Source organism: Myotis yumanensis, unplaced genomic scaffold (genome assembly GCF_028538775.1).
Source record: "Myotis yumanensis isolate MYYU_CA2020_CCGP unplaced genomic scaffold, mMyoYum1.0.hap1 SCAF_2, whole genome shotgun sequence".
Classification (NCBI taxonomy): domain Eukaryota; kingdom Metazoa; phylum Chordata; class Mammalia; order Chiroptera; family Vespertilionidae; genus Myotis; species Myotis yumanensis.
In genome coordinates this window covers 158,081,663-158,098,237 of record NW_027223753.1, presented here as the reverse complement: position 1 = coordinate 158,098,237, position 16,575 = coordinate 158,081,663, and the positions used below count along the sequence as shown (strand labels likewise).

The 16,575-nt window shown below is 38.0% G+C and overlaps 1 protein-coding gene across 1 annotated transcript in view; it reads left to right on the top strand.

Moving 5' to 3' along the window:
* The window catches only part of RABL3 (RAB, member of RAS oncogene family like 3), a 55,638-nt gene extending 39,063 nt beyond the window's left edge, over nucleotides 1–16,575 (top strand). Inside the window, exons 4-8 of the mRNA XM_070406279.1 lie at nucleotides 2,187–2,301; nucleotides 5,206–5,356; nucleotides 10,793–10,864; nucleotides 14,779–14,817; nucleotides 15,400–16,575. Of these exons, the coding sequence (XP_070262380.1) occupies nucleotides 2,187–2,301; nucleotides 5,206–5,356; nucleotides 10,793–10,864; nucleotides 14,779–14,817; nucleotides 15,400–15,465 (443 nt within the window). The 3' untranslated portion in view covers nucleotides 15,466–16,575. The remainder of the gene's footprint in view (nucleotides 1–2,186; nucleotides 2,302–5,205; nucleotides 5,357–10,792; nucleotides 10,865–14,778; nucleotides 14,818–15,399) is intronic.

Sequence of the window (16,575 nt, the reverse complement as noted above, 5' to 3'; positions counted from 1 at the left end):
GTTTCTCTCTCCCTCCCTCTCCCTTCCTTGCTTTGTAAAATCAATTAAGAAAAACATCTTAAACACACACACACACAAATGCATAGACTTTATTCTTAGTAATAACATTCTTCCCTCAAGAGCTTACCTTCTTCCCACTGTGATGAACTAGGCTGGTAATCCCCAAAGAAAATTTCTAAAGTATGTCTTTACCTCTTTCTCTTTTAAGATTAGAACACACTCTGATCAGCTGTCAACCTGATTTCTTTGCTCTGGACCCCAGAGTGACCCTCCTAGCTCATACAAACAGGAACTCTCAACCCAAATGAAAGAGGGAGAATAAGGAACAAGAGTACTCAAATGCCTTTAAAAATTGCAGAGCCTTAAATAGAAATCTTTAAAAAAAAAAAAAAAAATGAACTCCTTCCAGTCCAGCTAATAGCTCATCTAAACCTTTGTAATCCTTTCACTTTCCCAACCAAAAGTCTCACCCATAGTTTTATGATATTTATACCTGGGAAATAGGGAGAGGAGAAAATATCTGCCACTCCTGTGCCCTAAAGTGAGACTTTATTTTGTTTTTCCTCAATCTTTTACTGTCACATTAACTGAGTTCAAGGCAAGTTATTCAACCTCTCTGAGCCTCAGTTTCCACATGTATAAAATAAAGGTAATTCCTACTTCATAGAACTGTTCTGAAAATCAAATTAGATAGCACATGTAAAGTACAGTATGTAGCATGTAAGTGATGAATAAATGTTAGCTGTTTTTTTATATATTTTAAAATTGATTTCTGAGAGGAAGAGAGAGAGAGATAGAAACATCAGTGATGAGAGAGAATCATTGATAGGCTCCCTCCTGCATGCCCCCTACTGGAGGGTCAAATCCACAACCTGGGTATGTACCCTGACTGGGGATTGAACCATGACACTCAACCACTGAGCCACGCCAGCCAGGCAGCTCTATTTTTTAATGGTAGCTCTTTATTCCTTTTTTAAAAAAATCTATCTTTAATTATGTGCCCTTGATGCCTAATAGAACACCTCATTGAGGAAGGTAGAGTGAATGCAGTTGGATATGGGGACAACTGTCAGATCTCTATTTATTCCAGATGCCAGGAGAGAGAACAGATTTATCTGAGCCAGCTTGAACAAGTCAGCTATGACATGCACAAGCACCTTCATTGTACAAATGTCTGTAAAATCTAGAGAAGCCAAATCTAACTCTTCTGCCCTTCTTTTTTAAATTGGCATGAAAATGGAGGAATCATCAGTTTCACATCCTCTCTTCACAGTAGAATCTGGGTAATACAAAAGGTTGGGAGTTTAAAAACCTATAGTCTTTTGACCTCAAGATATCTTAAATTTCATTAGGCATGAAAGCTTTTTTTTTTTTATCTATAGCTTATTGGAATAATTACCTGCTTTTCTTTTCTGTCTAGGATCTTAACTGATTCTGTTTAATTGTATTTCTGAGCCTCATTACATTTTATTGTTTTCCTCAATCTCTCAAAAGTCCATCTATTTTCTATTACTCGTATCTCTTGACTATTTCTTCTTATCCCCTTCTAATGGCATTATTTATTTTGTTCTTTTAACTATATCTCTCAAAGAACTAAATAATTGGACTCTTGAGTTGATTAGGCAGGCCCACGTAATCTACAGGAAAACATTTTCCAGGTAAAGAATAACAGTTGTATCAAATTAAATCAATACTGTTTTAATTTATTTTATTTAATATTTTTAGTGAAAATAAGTAATATGTGTATGTATGATGTCTGTGACAATACTGTACAGAGTGCAGTACTATGAAGAGTGCAGTTAGCTTTTTGAATGCATATAATTTCTTATATACTTAAAGTATTTTTATTCTGTTTTTTGATGAGGTGGTTCTGCAATTAGGACCAGACAGAGTAGGCACACATTAAGTGTTGAATGAAGAAAAAAAAAGAAAAGACATTCTAAAAGTTTAATGACATTTTATAGAATTTTTAGAAGTTAGACTGACAAAGGAAATTTGGTAGATTATTTGTAAGAACTTGTAGAAGAAATTTTAAAATAATTATATCTGAGTAGTATTATACATACTATAGAATGCTAGGTTCACTAAGCATCTCAATGCTTGTTATTTACTAAGTCTCACTTTGCCAATTTGGAAATGAAGAAGAATTGTTCCTGTACTGACATTATTTTCTCTGATTATTTTAGGTATTATTTTAGTACATGACTTAACAAATAAGAAGTCATCCCAAAACTTGTATCGTTGGTCATCAGAAGCTCTCAACAAGGATTTGGTGCCAACCGGAGTCTTGGTAACAAATGGGTAAGCCCAAATTACTTCATAATTGGTTTGAAATGTTATAGCAAGCACAAGAATGCACCCTCCAAAATAACACTTTGTAAGATGTTTGATTTGCAAATATTTTCTCCCAGTCTGTACATTGCCTTTTCATTCTCCTAATGGTGACTTTCACAAAGCAATAGTTTGGCATGTCTAAAAAGTCTAATTTCGCAGTTTTTTCTTTTATATTTTATACTTTGGGTAGGTATCATGTGTAAGAACTCTTGGCTTAATTCCAGAACATGCAGCTTTTCTCCTCTGTTTCTTCTAGAAGTTTTATAGTTTTAGGTTTATTTTTAGATCTGTGCTCCTTTTTGAGTTACTTATAATGTGGAAGGTTTTAGTTGAGGGTGACTTTTGCATATGATAGTCCAATTGTCACAGCACAATCTATTGACAAGATTAATCTTTCTTCATTGAATTGCTTCTACTCTTTTGCCATAAATCAGTTGACCATATTTATATGGGTCTATTTCTAGACTCCCTAATTCCATTCCATTGCTCTGTTTGCCTATCCCTTCACCAATACTACAGTCTTGATTATTGTAGCATTATAGTAAGTCTTAAAATTAGGTAGTGTGATTTCTCCAATTGTTTAGCTAGTCTAGTTTGCCTCACCATATAAAATTGAAATCAGCTTGTCTATATTGGCAAAAATTATGCTTGGATTTTTATTGGAATTGCAATAAACCTATAAAACAAGTCAGAGAGAATATTTGTTGCCTCTTCTAATCCATGAGCACAGATGTTTTACTTCAAAACATCTTCAGTGATAATCCTAGATATGATATCATTTCATCTGTATACTTCAGTGTGTAACTTTAAATATTAACTTTTTGAACATAACCAAAATGTAATTGTCATACTTAAAATTAACAATAATCCTTTAATATAGAATATTATTTTAATTTACACAAATGTCTTATAAATATTGGTTTATTCAAATCTGTATCTAAGTAAGGTCCACTCATTGTATTTACTTTCTTTTCATCTTAACTTCCCCTTCCTTTTTCAATTTTTATCTTTTACCCTCTAACAATTTATTTTTTGAAAAAAAGATGGCTTGTTTGTCTTGTAGAATTTTCTGTATTCTGGATTTTGCTGATTGCTTGCTGATAAGAGCTGTTAAATTTGTTTCTCTGAATCCTAAATCTTCTCTAAAATGGTAGTTAAGTATAGCTATCTGAAAGATGCAATTTTTTTGTGTGTGTGTGTGTGTGTGTTTGCCAAAGTTAAATTGGATGTAAGGTTTAATAAAAGAGAGAAAAAATGGAAGCTAAAAAAAGATATAAGAGAACAAATTATATGTGTATTTCAACATGTATGTTATGATATATATAATACATATGCTAATGTTAACACGTGCAGCATGTTATATTACATATGTAATATATGTGTTGATTTGCAAGAGATTATGCAAGACTACAAGTGACAGAGATATATGTGTATTAAAGATGATGTTGGATGAACTATATACAAAAATTTGAATATGAACCATACTTAGTGAGTATAGGAAAATAAAATAGTCCTAACGGAGGACACTCTCAATGCTTTATTATCTGATAAAGCAGATTTCAGTTTTAGACAATTTCTCCTAAATCAGGGATGATATTGGCAAAAAGAATCAAAGGTCTTGAACTCAAGCTATTATTGACTTTGTTGCAATAAATAGAATGGTAATATTTTTATGAAATGGGAGTTAATAGCTCAAAACAATTGTGTTGCAAGGCTGAATAGTAACTGAGGTTCTGCAAGATTATTATAAAAGGCAAAAAAAATAATAATTTTGTACACACACTCCTAATTTAGATTATTCAAAGAGAAAGGGAAATAATATCAAAGGAAGAAAAACAGCTATGCTCAACTGGCTTGTATTGATTGGATTGTGCAATATTGATTTACTGTCATCAGGTGTTTGAAACCAGAGTTTGCTGACCATTGTAAATTGAGCTTATAACATGTCAAAAATCCAAACCTTTTATTTCTCATATGTGAATAGAATTTAAATTAATTCAACAACGTTGGGCTCTATGTTCCTTTTAGTTATAGAAGGAATACCACTCTATCCTTTGAGTAGAAATAGAAAAAAAGAATTGTAAAGAACTGTAGTGCTGGTATAATTGTTATTGTACCAACAAAGAGAGGTAACTAGCCCAAGGTTATACAGTGACCCTACGGGATTTGTATTGCTTGTCCTTGGTCTCCCTGTCCTCTGTCTCCTACAGCTCTCATATCAGGACAAACAACTGTTTGGTATTCAATTCTTTCCTCTTACTATTCATTTTGTGGTTTAGCTGTTTCTTCCCTTTCCATGTATTGAAACCATCTTAATGGTTGATTTATTCTGGCCTTTAGCATCCCTATTTCCTGTTTTCCTTGAACAATCTATTTTTCATTGTAATTCATAGACAGAAATATGTATGGTAGTATAGAGTTTATTTATAGCCTTGCAGATACCCAGAAGCTTGTCATTTTCCCCTCTGACACAAGGCTTGAGTGCCATGCTAGTTTCCAGGGTTTTCTTTACACTGAGGTTTGAATCCACTCTGTGCATCTATACAGAAAAATTCCTGAGCCTTAGGAGATAGAGCTTTGGGAGAAGTCAACTCAACCTACCTTGGTATACCTGGTGGGCACTCAGTTGTCCAAGTAGTCTATAAGGACTCATGGGCACAAATTTTGAGTAGTTAGATAAATAGTTGGAACTCTGTAGATGGTGAGGATGGATTGTTAAATAAACAAGTAGATGGAAGAAATTAGGAGAAAAATAGGTTTATAGGTGAGTCAGTGAATGATCAGTAAAATAGTATAAGCTAGTTGCATTTAAATATTATACATCTACATCAAAAAGGTAAATTCTATTCACCTCTTCATTATTTATCACAGGGATTATGACCAGGAACAGTTTGCTGAGAACCAAATCCCACTCTTGGTAATAGGGACTAAACTGGATCAGATTCATGAAACCAAGCGCCATGACGTTTTAACTAGGACTGCTTTCCTGGCTGAGGATTTCAATGCAGAAGAGATTAATTTGGTGTGTATCTTCACTAATGCATGTTTGTATTATTGTCAGTTGAAAGTGAACCTGAAGACTTCACAAGTCATATATTCTCCCAAAAGAAGCTTTATACTTGAAGGCAGGCTATTTTGGTTCTACTCCAAAATATGGTGCAAATTGGAATCAACATAGACTGTCAGATGGCCAGTCACTTCAGTCTCTTTATATGCTGATCTGTTGGAATGTTTAAACTTTGTTCTATGAATAATGTAAAAATCATGGGCTTTTTCTTTAAAAGATTTTTAAAAATCACCCTAAAGTCAAAATAAGTAACTTAAGGTGACAAAGAAAGATTGTGATACTGTACCTTGATTATTCTTGCTTTAGAAAAACCTCTTAGTGTTTTACATTACAGAATTTACCTTAAAGGGCAAACAACTAGACAAGTGAAAAAACTACAATCTATAAACCAGGAGTGCTTCATAGGCATTAGTTTCTATACTCTTAGGTGTATACGGACGATTGAATCCCTGAGATATTTAACTCGATTAGAATTTGGTGCTAAAAAGGCTAAGAAAAGTCCTCATATAAACCAGTTGGTGTTGCCCAGAGAAAGATATGTCATTGCTCACAAGTAGGATTTGTGCAGCATATATGGTGCACTGGCATTCAGACATGTGGTGGTCATAGTGGTTTAATAACACCAGTTGCTACCATTTATTATTTACATGCCAAGCACTGTTCTGCTTATTTACATAGGTTATCTCACATGCATTCTCTTCATATCACCTCTATAAAGTAGGCATTATTATTATCCCCATTTTAAAGATGAAGACTAGTAGCAGAGAGAGGTAACTAGGCCATAGTTACCAGTCAAAGCAGGCACTCTGACTTCAGAGCCTGTGCTGTACAGTTAACCCTATTTTCCACTTAATTTTCCTACAATTAACATTTAGAATCTTGGAAAGAACTCTTAGAAATCACCTAGATTAACAATTACCCAAAGCTGACTGCATATTCATATTACCAGCCAACAGTACCTGTGAAAATTTTTTAATAACTGCCCCATAGCAGGAGCTTTTTATTCATAAGGTCTGGCAGGAGGACCAGGACTCTAGTTTAACAAATAGCTCAGGTGATTCTAATGCCCTTACTCTGAGAGTCAACATTTGTGAACACTGCTTTGGTTCAACCACATCTACCCCCATAATTGAATCAGCTTCTCTTACATTCTACTTGGCAGTTAAGGTACCTTATTTCTCTCAACTGCCACCATGGAATATTCAATGTAAATGCTCCTGGTGGTCAGCACTGGACCATAGGTTACAAAAGATTCCTGCTCTTTAGAATATATAATCTATATATATAAAAGCCTAAGCGACCATTATGACCAATTGACCGGAATGACCAGTTGCTATGACACACACTGACCACCAGGGGGCAGATGCTCGACATAGGAGCTGCCCCCTGGTGGTCAGTACACTCCCACAGCAGGAGCGCCAGTCAGCCAGAAGCCAGGCTCACCGCTGGCGAGTGGAGCCTCTTCCACCTCCACAGCAGTGCTACGTAGCCGCGGGGCGCCAAGCCCCAGCTCCGGCTCCTTCCCGGCCACCTTCCCCTTCGGCACTGCTACACCCCTTGCGGGATGTCAGACTGCCAGTTTCGGCCCGATCCCTGCAGGCCAGTCCGACATCCCCCAAGGAGTACCGGATTGAGAGAGGGCGTAGGCCAGGCTGAGAGATCCCACCCATGCATGAATCCATGCACCAGGCCTATAATCTACACTAGTAAAAGAGAAACATGGTAATTAGCGTACGACCGCTACCCTTCCCATTGGCTAATCAGCATATCCTTATGCAAATTAACTGTCAGCCAAGATGGCGGCCGGCAGCCATGCACTGAAGCGAACAGGGAGGCTTGCTTGCTCCAGTGATGGCAGACTCCAACGTTCCCCGCCTGACTTGCCGGCCCCTGAGCTGCAACTCTAAGAAACATTGTAACAAATATAGAAGCTAAACAAAACCCCAGAAACCTGCTTTCAGTCAGCCGGGCTTCAGCCAGCCGGACCGCAACATTGTATCAAATACAGAAGGTAAAGGCCAGAAACCTGCTTTCAGTAGCGAGGCCTCAGACCTAAAGCTGGCCCAGAATAGGAAAAAAAAATAGAAAAAAAGGAGCAGTTGGGAGCTTCAGTCACCCGCCAGCCTGAAAACGGCCCTCAGCCCCTCACCCAAACTGGCCAAGCACCCCAGTGGGGACCCCCACCCTGATCCAGGACACCCTTCAGTGCAAACCAGCCGGCCCCCACCCATGCACCAGGCCTCTATTCTATATAGTAAAAGGGTAATATGCCTCCTGGCACCGAGATCAGCGGAGCAGCGAGGCTCCCGGCACCGGGATCAGCGTGACAGGGGGCAGCGCCCAAACCCCCTGATCGCCCTGCGGCTCTGTGTGTGACAGGGGGAGGGGCCACAACCTCCCTATCTGCCCTGCTCTGTTCGTGACAGGGGAAGGCGCCCCAACCCCCTGATCAGCCCTGCGGCTCTGTGTGTGACAGGGTGCGGCGCCCCAACCCCCTGATCGGCCCTGCTCTGTGAGTGACAGGGGGCAGCGCCCCAACCCCCTGATTGGCCCTGCTCTGTGCGTGACAGGGGGTGGCACCGCAACCTCCCCATCGACCCTGCCTTGAGTGTGACAGGGGGCGGTGCCCCAACCCCCCAATCGGCCCTACCCTGAGCGTGACTGAGGGTGGCATCGCAACCTCCCAATCCACCCTGCTCTGTGCATGACAGGGGGTGGCGCCCCAACTCCCCAATAGGCCCTGCTCTGAGCCTGACCAGGGGCTGCACCTAGGGATTGGGCGTGCCCTCTGCCACCCGGGAGCAGGCCTAAGCCAGCAGGTCGTTATCTCCCGAGGGGTCCCAGACTTCGAGAGGGCACAGGCTGGGCGGGGGACCCCCCCCCCCCCCCAGTGCACAAATTTTTGTGCACCGGGCCTCTAGTATAATATATAATGCTGAGATTACTTCCTTTGAAAATTATTTCCAAAGTGAAATTTGCCATTACATATACTTAATTTGTTCCATTAATTACTTTCAATGTGTTTTGGGAAGTATCTGTTTATAGTGGTTAAATGTATGATTTCCTACTTTATTTGCAAAGTCAGGGCCAATTGTTAACAAGATGTAAAGGTACTCAAATGGTGATACTTTGGCACACACAGTCTCCACAGAGTTCACATACAACATACTTTTGGCCTTCTATCCGTGTATGGCCTCGAGGACACAGCAGGAGCAACAAAGCGGTCTTGAGTATACAGGGAACTAAAAATGAGGAAAATTGGTTAAGAATTTCAAAAAGAGATAATCAAAAAGACTCAGCAAGTAAATATAAAGCCTCAAATAATAAACTAGTGTAACAAGATTAGTGCTAGCATCTCTAGTTACTGTATGTATACATCAAAGAAGGAATCAGAGTTATCATCTTGTACCTGAAAAATGTCAGTGTTTAAATTCTCGATAGGGAGAAGATTACTTACTTTTTTCAAATCCTGTTAGGCTTATTGTGTCTAGTACAATTTTTTTCTCTGTTATATGTTTATTTCAAAATGGTCATATTAAAGCATCTTCCCTGGTTATTATTCCTTTCTCAAGCTTAGACAAGCTATTTAGAGCTATTAATTTTCAGGTTTTGCTCTCAGCCATGATCAATAACAGATGGCTCTTTCAGCCTTAAAATTCTTATCCTGAAATTATAGAATTTCTCTAGCCTGGTCAAGCTTAAATTGTGCAGCCTTAGAATTAAGTTTTTGGGAGGTTTTGTTTATTTGCTACTTGGTTTAGATTTTGTATTTAGTACTGCAGCTCTATTTGGAATCATCTTCGAAGTCTTTTAACATTCTGATGACTATTTAATTAGTATCCATTTTGTAAAACATCTAACACAGGTCCATCTAAGGTTTGTCTCTTATATGCCCCAACTGCTGTATAAATGTGTTCAAACATTATTTCAAATACAATAGTTTGCATAATAATATTTCAGCTTATTTAATCTATATATGGAATTATCTTTTATATTAGGTGCTTGTGTCTGAAAATTCAGTCTGAATAGCATTTTCTTGGAATGAAGAGAGAAAGGAACTAATATTTCAGTACCTGCTATGTGCCTGACATGCATTAACTCATTTAATTTTCACAGAAATCCTATGGGATAAGTATCGTTATCCCCATTTCATAAATGAACTACACTTTAAAGATTTAGTAACCTAACCAATGTCACACAGTCTAGAAATGTAGAGACAGATATTCAGATTCAGAGCTTGCTGGCTTCTAGTATTCTGTGATCTTTGAAACATTTGTTAGAGTCTCTCTTTTTTTGTGGTTTTGAAAATGTATTATAGATTCTGGCCAAAATTAAAAATGTGAGCCTTGAAATGTTATATATGGATAAAATAAGTGACTGTTACAAAATTTATTGGAAAGGAGTCATGTGGGCTTAGAGAGTACAAATCAATAAATGCAACACCAATAATTTCAGAATATCCCAAGGGACACAGCTTGAAAGACAAATATCATTCTTGTAAAGCAGCCTACATTATATCCTCATAGTTTGGTCTTATTTGCCATTTGAGTTAGAAATCAAAATATTCTGTCTCTTAAGGTGGCAAGTCAGTAATGACAAGCAAAGGCAACACAACCCTGGAATTTCAATAAAAGGATAGTAAGCCTTTTAAGGTCTTTACTAGTCATTATAATGATTTAATGTTCCAGATTGTTTTGTTTCCTCTGGGCTCCATTTTTAAAAATCCTATTTAATAGTAATATGTCTCTTGTTCATTATTGTTTCTCTAACTAGTGTTAATAATAATGCTTAATGATATTTAATAATAACATTGTCTATTATTATAAAAAATATATCTATTATTTATTATCACCTTTATGGCCTACCAAGAGATGTATTGGCTTGTGTTCAGTGTGTGAGAAATCCCTGGCAACTGTTATGTTTGTTCTTTGCTCCTCTTAACTTCTTATTTTCGTGCTTCCTACTATTTGTATGAACTGCATAGAACTTAGTTGAGCACTGGTGAGTAACTAGTGCTAAAAAGTAAAGTGTTGACTTTTTAATGGCTTTATTTCTGCTTTTCAGGGTAAGTGGCTTTATTTCTGCTTTATTTCTGATTAGTATCTTGGTTGTATTAGTAAGATATTAGTAATCCTGTCTTCCTTTGTGAATTAATTGATGTACATATTGGTTCAGTGTCTTCTAAAATTGCTCAAATAACAAAAAGTGTCCTTATCTTCCTTTAGCACTTCCCTCTATGCTGTGTGCATCATAATTTAAAAATAACATGAATATTTTATGAGAGTATTATGCCTAATATTTTACTATAGAAATGTGCAACAGGAACATTGATAACTAACAAGAGCTATGTTCTCTAGCTTTTAATCGTAGCTCTTATGTTTTATCTTCTAGGATTGCACAAATCCACGGTACTTAGCTGCTGGTTCTTCTAATGCTGTCAAGCTCAGTAGGTTTTTTGATAAGGTAATGGTCTCAATTAAGTTATTTTTAAATTTAATTTATATATTATGAGAATTTAACTTTTTTTATAGAATGCTTTGTCCTTTTATGCCTTCATCCTGAATGTCACAGGCTGAATAATACTTGTTTTGATCTCTCTTATCTGTTGGTATAATTGCTCAAGGCCTGCTGACGTATTTATACTATCACCAGTGTTCTCTAGCAAAGGATGAAAGCTACTGAATTTAGATGGGGTTTTTTTTTTTTTTTTTTAAATATATTTTATTGATTTTTTACAGAGAAGAAGGGAGAGGGATAGAGAGTTAGAAACATCGATGATAGAGAAACATCGATCAGCTGCCTCCTGCACGCCCCCCACTGGGGATGTGCCCGCAACCAAGGTACATGCCCTTGACCGGAATCGAACCTGGGACCCTTGAGTCCGCAGGCCGACGCTCTATCCATTGAGCCAAACCGGTTCGGCGAGATGGGGTTTTTTAATAAGATACCTAATTCCACTTCTTAGAACTATTTATGTTTCCCTAATTTCTATCTCTTTTTGTACTTATTCACCCCTAAGCCCTACAAGACAGTGAACTGAGGAGATTCTACTTAGTTAAAGCCCTAAGTTCATTTTGCTCTCCCAGCTATTAATAGTTCTTACTATTACTTTTAAGGTAATCTTCTTGATTCCCTATTGTTTCCCTATCAGAAACTTTTGCATTAAAGTTATTGACTCTTGCTAGCATCATCTTATTGTAGAATGAAAATGTAGAATGACTCAGCATGCTAGTAAATTAGAGCACTGTTTGTCTTTCTTTCACAAGTCCTTACAGCTGCATTGCACGTAGTATTGACTGAGCTTAAGTTGCTTGCCCAATGCTGACATTTGTAGTAAAGTAAAATAGGATGTATTTCTGTATGCTATTGAAAAAGATTAATTTCTGTATTATATTTCCTTTTAAGTGTAATCTTCCAAGAAACATTTTTCTCATAGATCTTCTTTATGAATCATTTTTCTTTTAGCAATTTAGGGATTTAATATTTGGCCCTTTATCCAATATGTCAGCAGAGATAAAGCCCCACACCCTCCCTATTTAATGAGATCACGGGGAAATTTTTGCTTTATTGCAGAACTTTCCAACTGGTGTGTCGCAAATAGGGTACAGCTGTTCTGAGATATTGATCCACTCATTTCTCTGAGCAGCAGAACCCCTCGGGCTGGGTGATTGGCAACCTCTTCCATTTACTCCAGTGTGCTGTACAAATATTAGCATTTTCTAAATGGGATGCACTGCAAGGAACCACATTTTCTGTTCACATTGTTTTCAAACTTAAAATGTAAGAACTTTGATTTAGTTTAGATCCCTGATCCCATCTGATACAAAATACTATCCCCTAAGAGCAACATCTTATAGATCTGTGTCTGACATGGAAAGATCTCACAATATACTGTTTAAAATTTTAAATAATTTAATAATTTTAGAATTGAAATATTAAATGTAATGTTATATCTTAGAGAAACAATGGGTTATAGACTAATGGGACCCAAGTTGTCTGTCAAGGCTTTTTTTTTTCTTTATTGATTTCAGAGAGGAAAGGAGAAGGAGAGAGAGATAGAAACATCAATGATGAGAGAAAATCATTGATTGGCTGCCTCCTGCACATCCCCTACTAGGGATCGAGCCCGCAACCCAGGCATGTGCCCTTGGCCAGAATCGAACCTGGGACCCCTCAGTCCACAGACTGACGCTCTATCCACTGAGCCAAGCCAGCCAGGGCAAGATTTTATTTTTAAAAATCAGAAGGAACTTGATGAGTTTTAAGAAGAGAGCAAGATTTAATAAGAGGGCATTGCAAGTTGAGGGCAGGGAGTTATAAGCAAAAGCAAAAAGGTAACTTCTGTCGTCATTGCCTACATCACAACCAAAGGTATGTGGATTAGGAGGTTGGCCAGACCTCCAGACTGAGGTGGTTGCCAGAAACCAAGGGATATGGCAGCTAAATTTCACCCAGTTTTCTATACATCTTATCTGTGAGAATTTTCCCCCCATTGATTTTAGAGGGAGAAGGGAAGATGGAGAGAAACATCTATGTGAGAGAGAAACATCTGTTGGTTGCCTCCTGTACCCGCCTCGACTAGGGATCAAACCTGCAACCCAGGAATGTGCCCTGATCAGGAATTGAACCTACAACCCTGTGGTGGACCAGACTACCCTCCAACCAACTGAGCCACACTGGCCAGGGCCCCAAGAATTTAATGTAAAGATTTCTTTTCCAAGAGGGAATCTGACTCCTCCTCCAGACTCCCTTGGCTAGTAGTAATTCTTCCCTACTCTAGAATGATAGGATTTTCCTGTCCTGCCCCAAAGAAAGGAAAGAGAATCAGTCCCTTCTTGCTTTCTCTAAGACCAAGTATTTTGAGATGTATAGTGATCATGAACCAACTTTCCTACCTCGGGGGCCAGTGAATGTAACCTTACCCTAGGTCTCTTGTGGCTAACAGTGACTCAGCCATAGTCTCTAAGAAAAATCTAGCTATTTTGGCTGTCAGGCCAGTTAGAGTAAGCTGACACAGGCCTGGAAGAAGATGCTCAGCATTTATTCAGAGGAATTTTTATTTTCATAATTCTAGATTCCAGTGTCTTAATCTCTAGCTAATCTGTATCTTATTGATTAAATTTTCTTAATCACAACAGCTCTGGCTAAAGAAAACAATACTGCCTATGCAATCATTATAGTTTCTCAAGTGTTAGAACAGAATTTGTTATTTTTTAAAATGTGTTTCATAATATGAAAACGTGGTGCTCCTTAAACTCACAATTTAGGGCATGCCGTTTGAGGGTTTCTTTATCATAGAAGTGATGGATTTGTGCACATGCACCCACTGCTTTACTGTGTTTCTCCTGTTGACCAAATACAGACGGTTCTGAAACTGCTGAATTACGGGTGCAGATTAAATCCATAAAAAGACACTAATTGACACTGTTGATGTTGTGTCATCTGTCTCCATGGAGGCTCTATAGAATTTATCACTGTTTTTGCTAGAGGGATGTGGTGGTTCATTGCATTACATAGACTCCTCTTTAAGAAATAGCTGTAGGCAGGTGCTTTGATTTTTCTTATGAATTCTGTTTGGTACCTTTTAGGACTGACTGCTGGGAAGCTTAGGGCCAAATTTCCTTTTATCCTATCTAATAAAGAGGGAATGTGCTAATTGACCATCACACCATCACAAAGATGGTGGTGCCCACAGCCAATAAGGAGGGAATATACTAATTGACTGCCACACCATCAAAGATGGTGGCACCCACAGCCACAAGATGGCGGCGCCCAGTCCCCTCAGCCCCACCTGCTTCCAGAGTCCCCAGCCCCCTCAGTCCCCCAGCTACCCAGGGCCAGCCCGAGGTGCAGGCAAACCTTGGACGGCGGCTGCCCAGTGGCCCAGGGCCAGCCCGAGGCTTGCGCTGCCAGCAGTGGCAGCAGCAGCAGAGGTGTGATGGGGCGTCACATTCTCCTGATCGCCTCCCTCCCCTGAGGGCTCCCGGTCTGTGAGAGGGGGCAGGCTGGTCTGAGGGACCCCCCCTCCAGTGCATGAATTTTCATGCACCAAGCCTCTAGTATACTAAAAATTGCATGGGGAAAAAAACATTGCATGGATCAAATGTCATTCTCTGTTACTTAGTCATTTTTTTAATTTATTTTTTCATTTATTTTTTTAATCTATTAGTATTTTCTGGAATGAGGCAGGCTCTTAGGAAATAATCCTACAATCCTGATCCCATTAGCACCAGATTGAACTCACTGTACCAGATGCCTATAGCTATTGAAAAGACACTTAATTTGGATATATGCCTTTTAGTCCCCTGAATGGCCATTACAATTAGCCAATTTTCCAGATCTGTGTACTAAACTCTTAAAATCTTTGTTTCTCACAGGTCATAGAAAAGAGATACTTTTTAAGAGACAGTAATCAGGTCAGTATCTATCTTTTCTTTATAAAATGGGTTCTTAAATTTGTAGAGAGGTGATTTCCAAATTTATCTTCAGAAATGGTTAAAAAAAAAAAAAAAGTAGGGGAAGTCCCTTTGTAAGCACAAGCAACTGATTGTTTGCTGTTAAACCCAAAAGAAAATAAGATCAAGGGAAAGAGTCCAAGAGACAAGAAATAAATAAATAAATAAATAAATAAAATCCAGGAATAAGGTTACATTATAACATAATAAAATAAAATTGTTTGCTTGAGACACCAAAGATGTATAGCCGAAGTCTATTACAAGCAAATAATTCATGTAAAGTCCAGTAGATGAATATTCTGAGATTCACCTTCATCCTCTCTGATTTAGATGACCCTGTCACCAATTTGTTGGCAAATGTTTTCCATTTTGGGAAAATGTATTTTTATTATTTAGTCTGCTGTGGTTTTCTGAGTAAAACCACAGACTGGTGGTTCTCTCAGGAACAATAGACAGACATTTTAAAGAAAAAAAATTTAAAGGCTATTAGCATTTGAACTCTGCCTACTTGAGACTTATTGTGATTATCTTTCTTGCCTACAGATTCCAGGCTTTCCTGATCGAAAGAGGTTTTGGGGAGGAACATTGAAGGGCCTTCATTATGACTGAATTATGTGCATCCTTTGGAAGAGTGAGAAAGCAGTGGCAATTTTTCACAGCATTCTTCTGGCTGTGTCAATTATTAATGTCTCGGCCTTTTAATGAAATCATCTTAAAATGCCACCCTTCACCCTCACCCTTTAATGGAAAACTAAAAGGAACTGACAGTGCGGGAGGTCTGAACTTTGTCCCCATTCTCTCTGTTCCTCACCTTTCTGTCCCTGTTTATAGATTATGTAAAAGCCTTATGGAAATATGAGATGTTGTCAAAATGATGCAGTAAATGAGCAGTGACAGAGTGCTGCAGAGAAAATTTACTCCTGCCTAGAACTGGAGCGTTTTTGGGTCTGTAATTTTCCCACACTCCTTGCTGAAGGCTTAATTAAGCACTTCAAAAATGTATCTCTATTGTTTTACCTTCTGGAGGGGAAAGGTTATGTTAACCAGCCCTGAGTTGTCTACCCCAAACAATCTTTGTCATTTTCAAAGAAGCAAAATTGTGTTACTTAATTATCTCCACCCTCATCACACACAAGGATACCTAATAATAGCAACCCTTGTTCCCTCTCCTCTCCTTTGAAAATGGTTCAGTGACTGGAAGAGGAGGACTAATGGCTGGAGTTAAATATAAATAGATTAATAATACATAGAGAACAGCAGTACCAGAAGAGAAGAATTCTGCAAGAAATTGACAGCTCACTAAATCCTTCACTCTTTAGGTAAAGCTGTCTGCACAATCACTGTTATCTGTTTGGAAATGGGTAAGGTGAAATCTAAGACCTGCACAAAGGCAGTAAGAAAGATTTGTAGCCTCTTCAGGTTTGCTTGTTTTTTAAAGGAAAAGTTAACTCCTGAAATGTCTCTTAACTATAGTCTATAAACTAAGAATATTATTCTTTGTGTCAACAATGTATTTATGGAGAGAAGTAAAAATAAGTTCCATAGCAACACATTTACATGAATTATAAATTAGGATTCTTGGATTTCATAAGCCAGAATTTTGGGGTGGTGGTGTGTGTATATGCATAATTGTTTGTCACTTTTTTTACCCATCTTTTTTGCTTCTTTAATTCTCTCTGCCCTGGTTGTTCTTAAATATATAAACCTGGTTTACAAAAA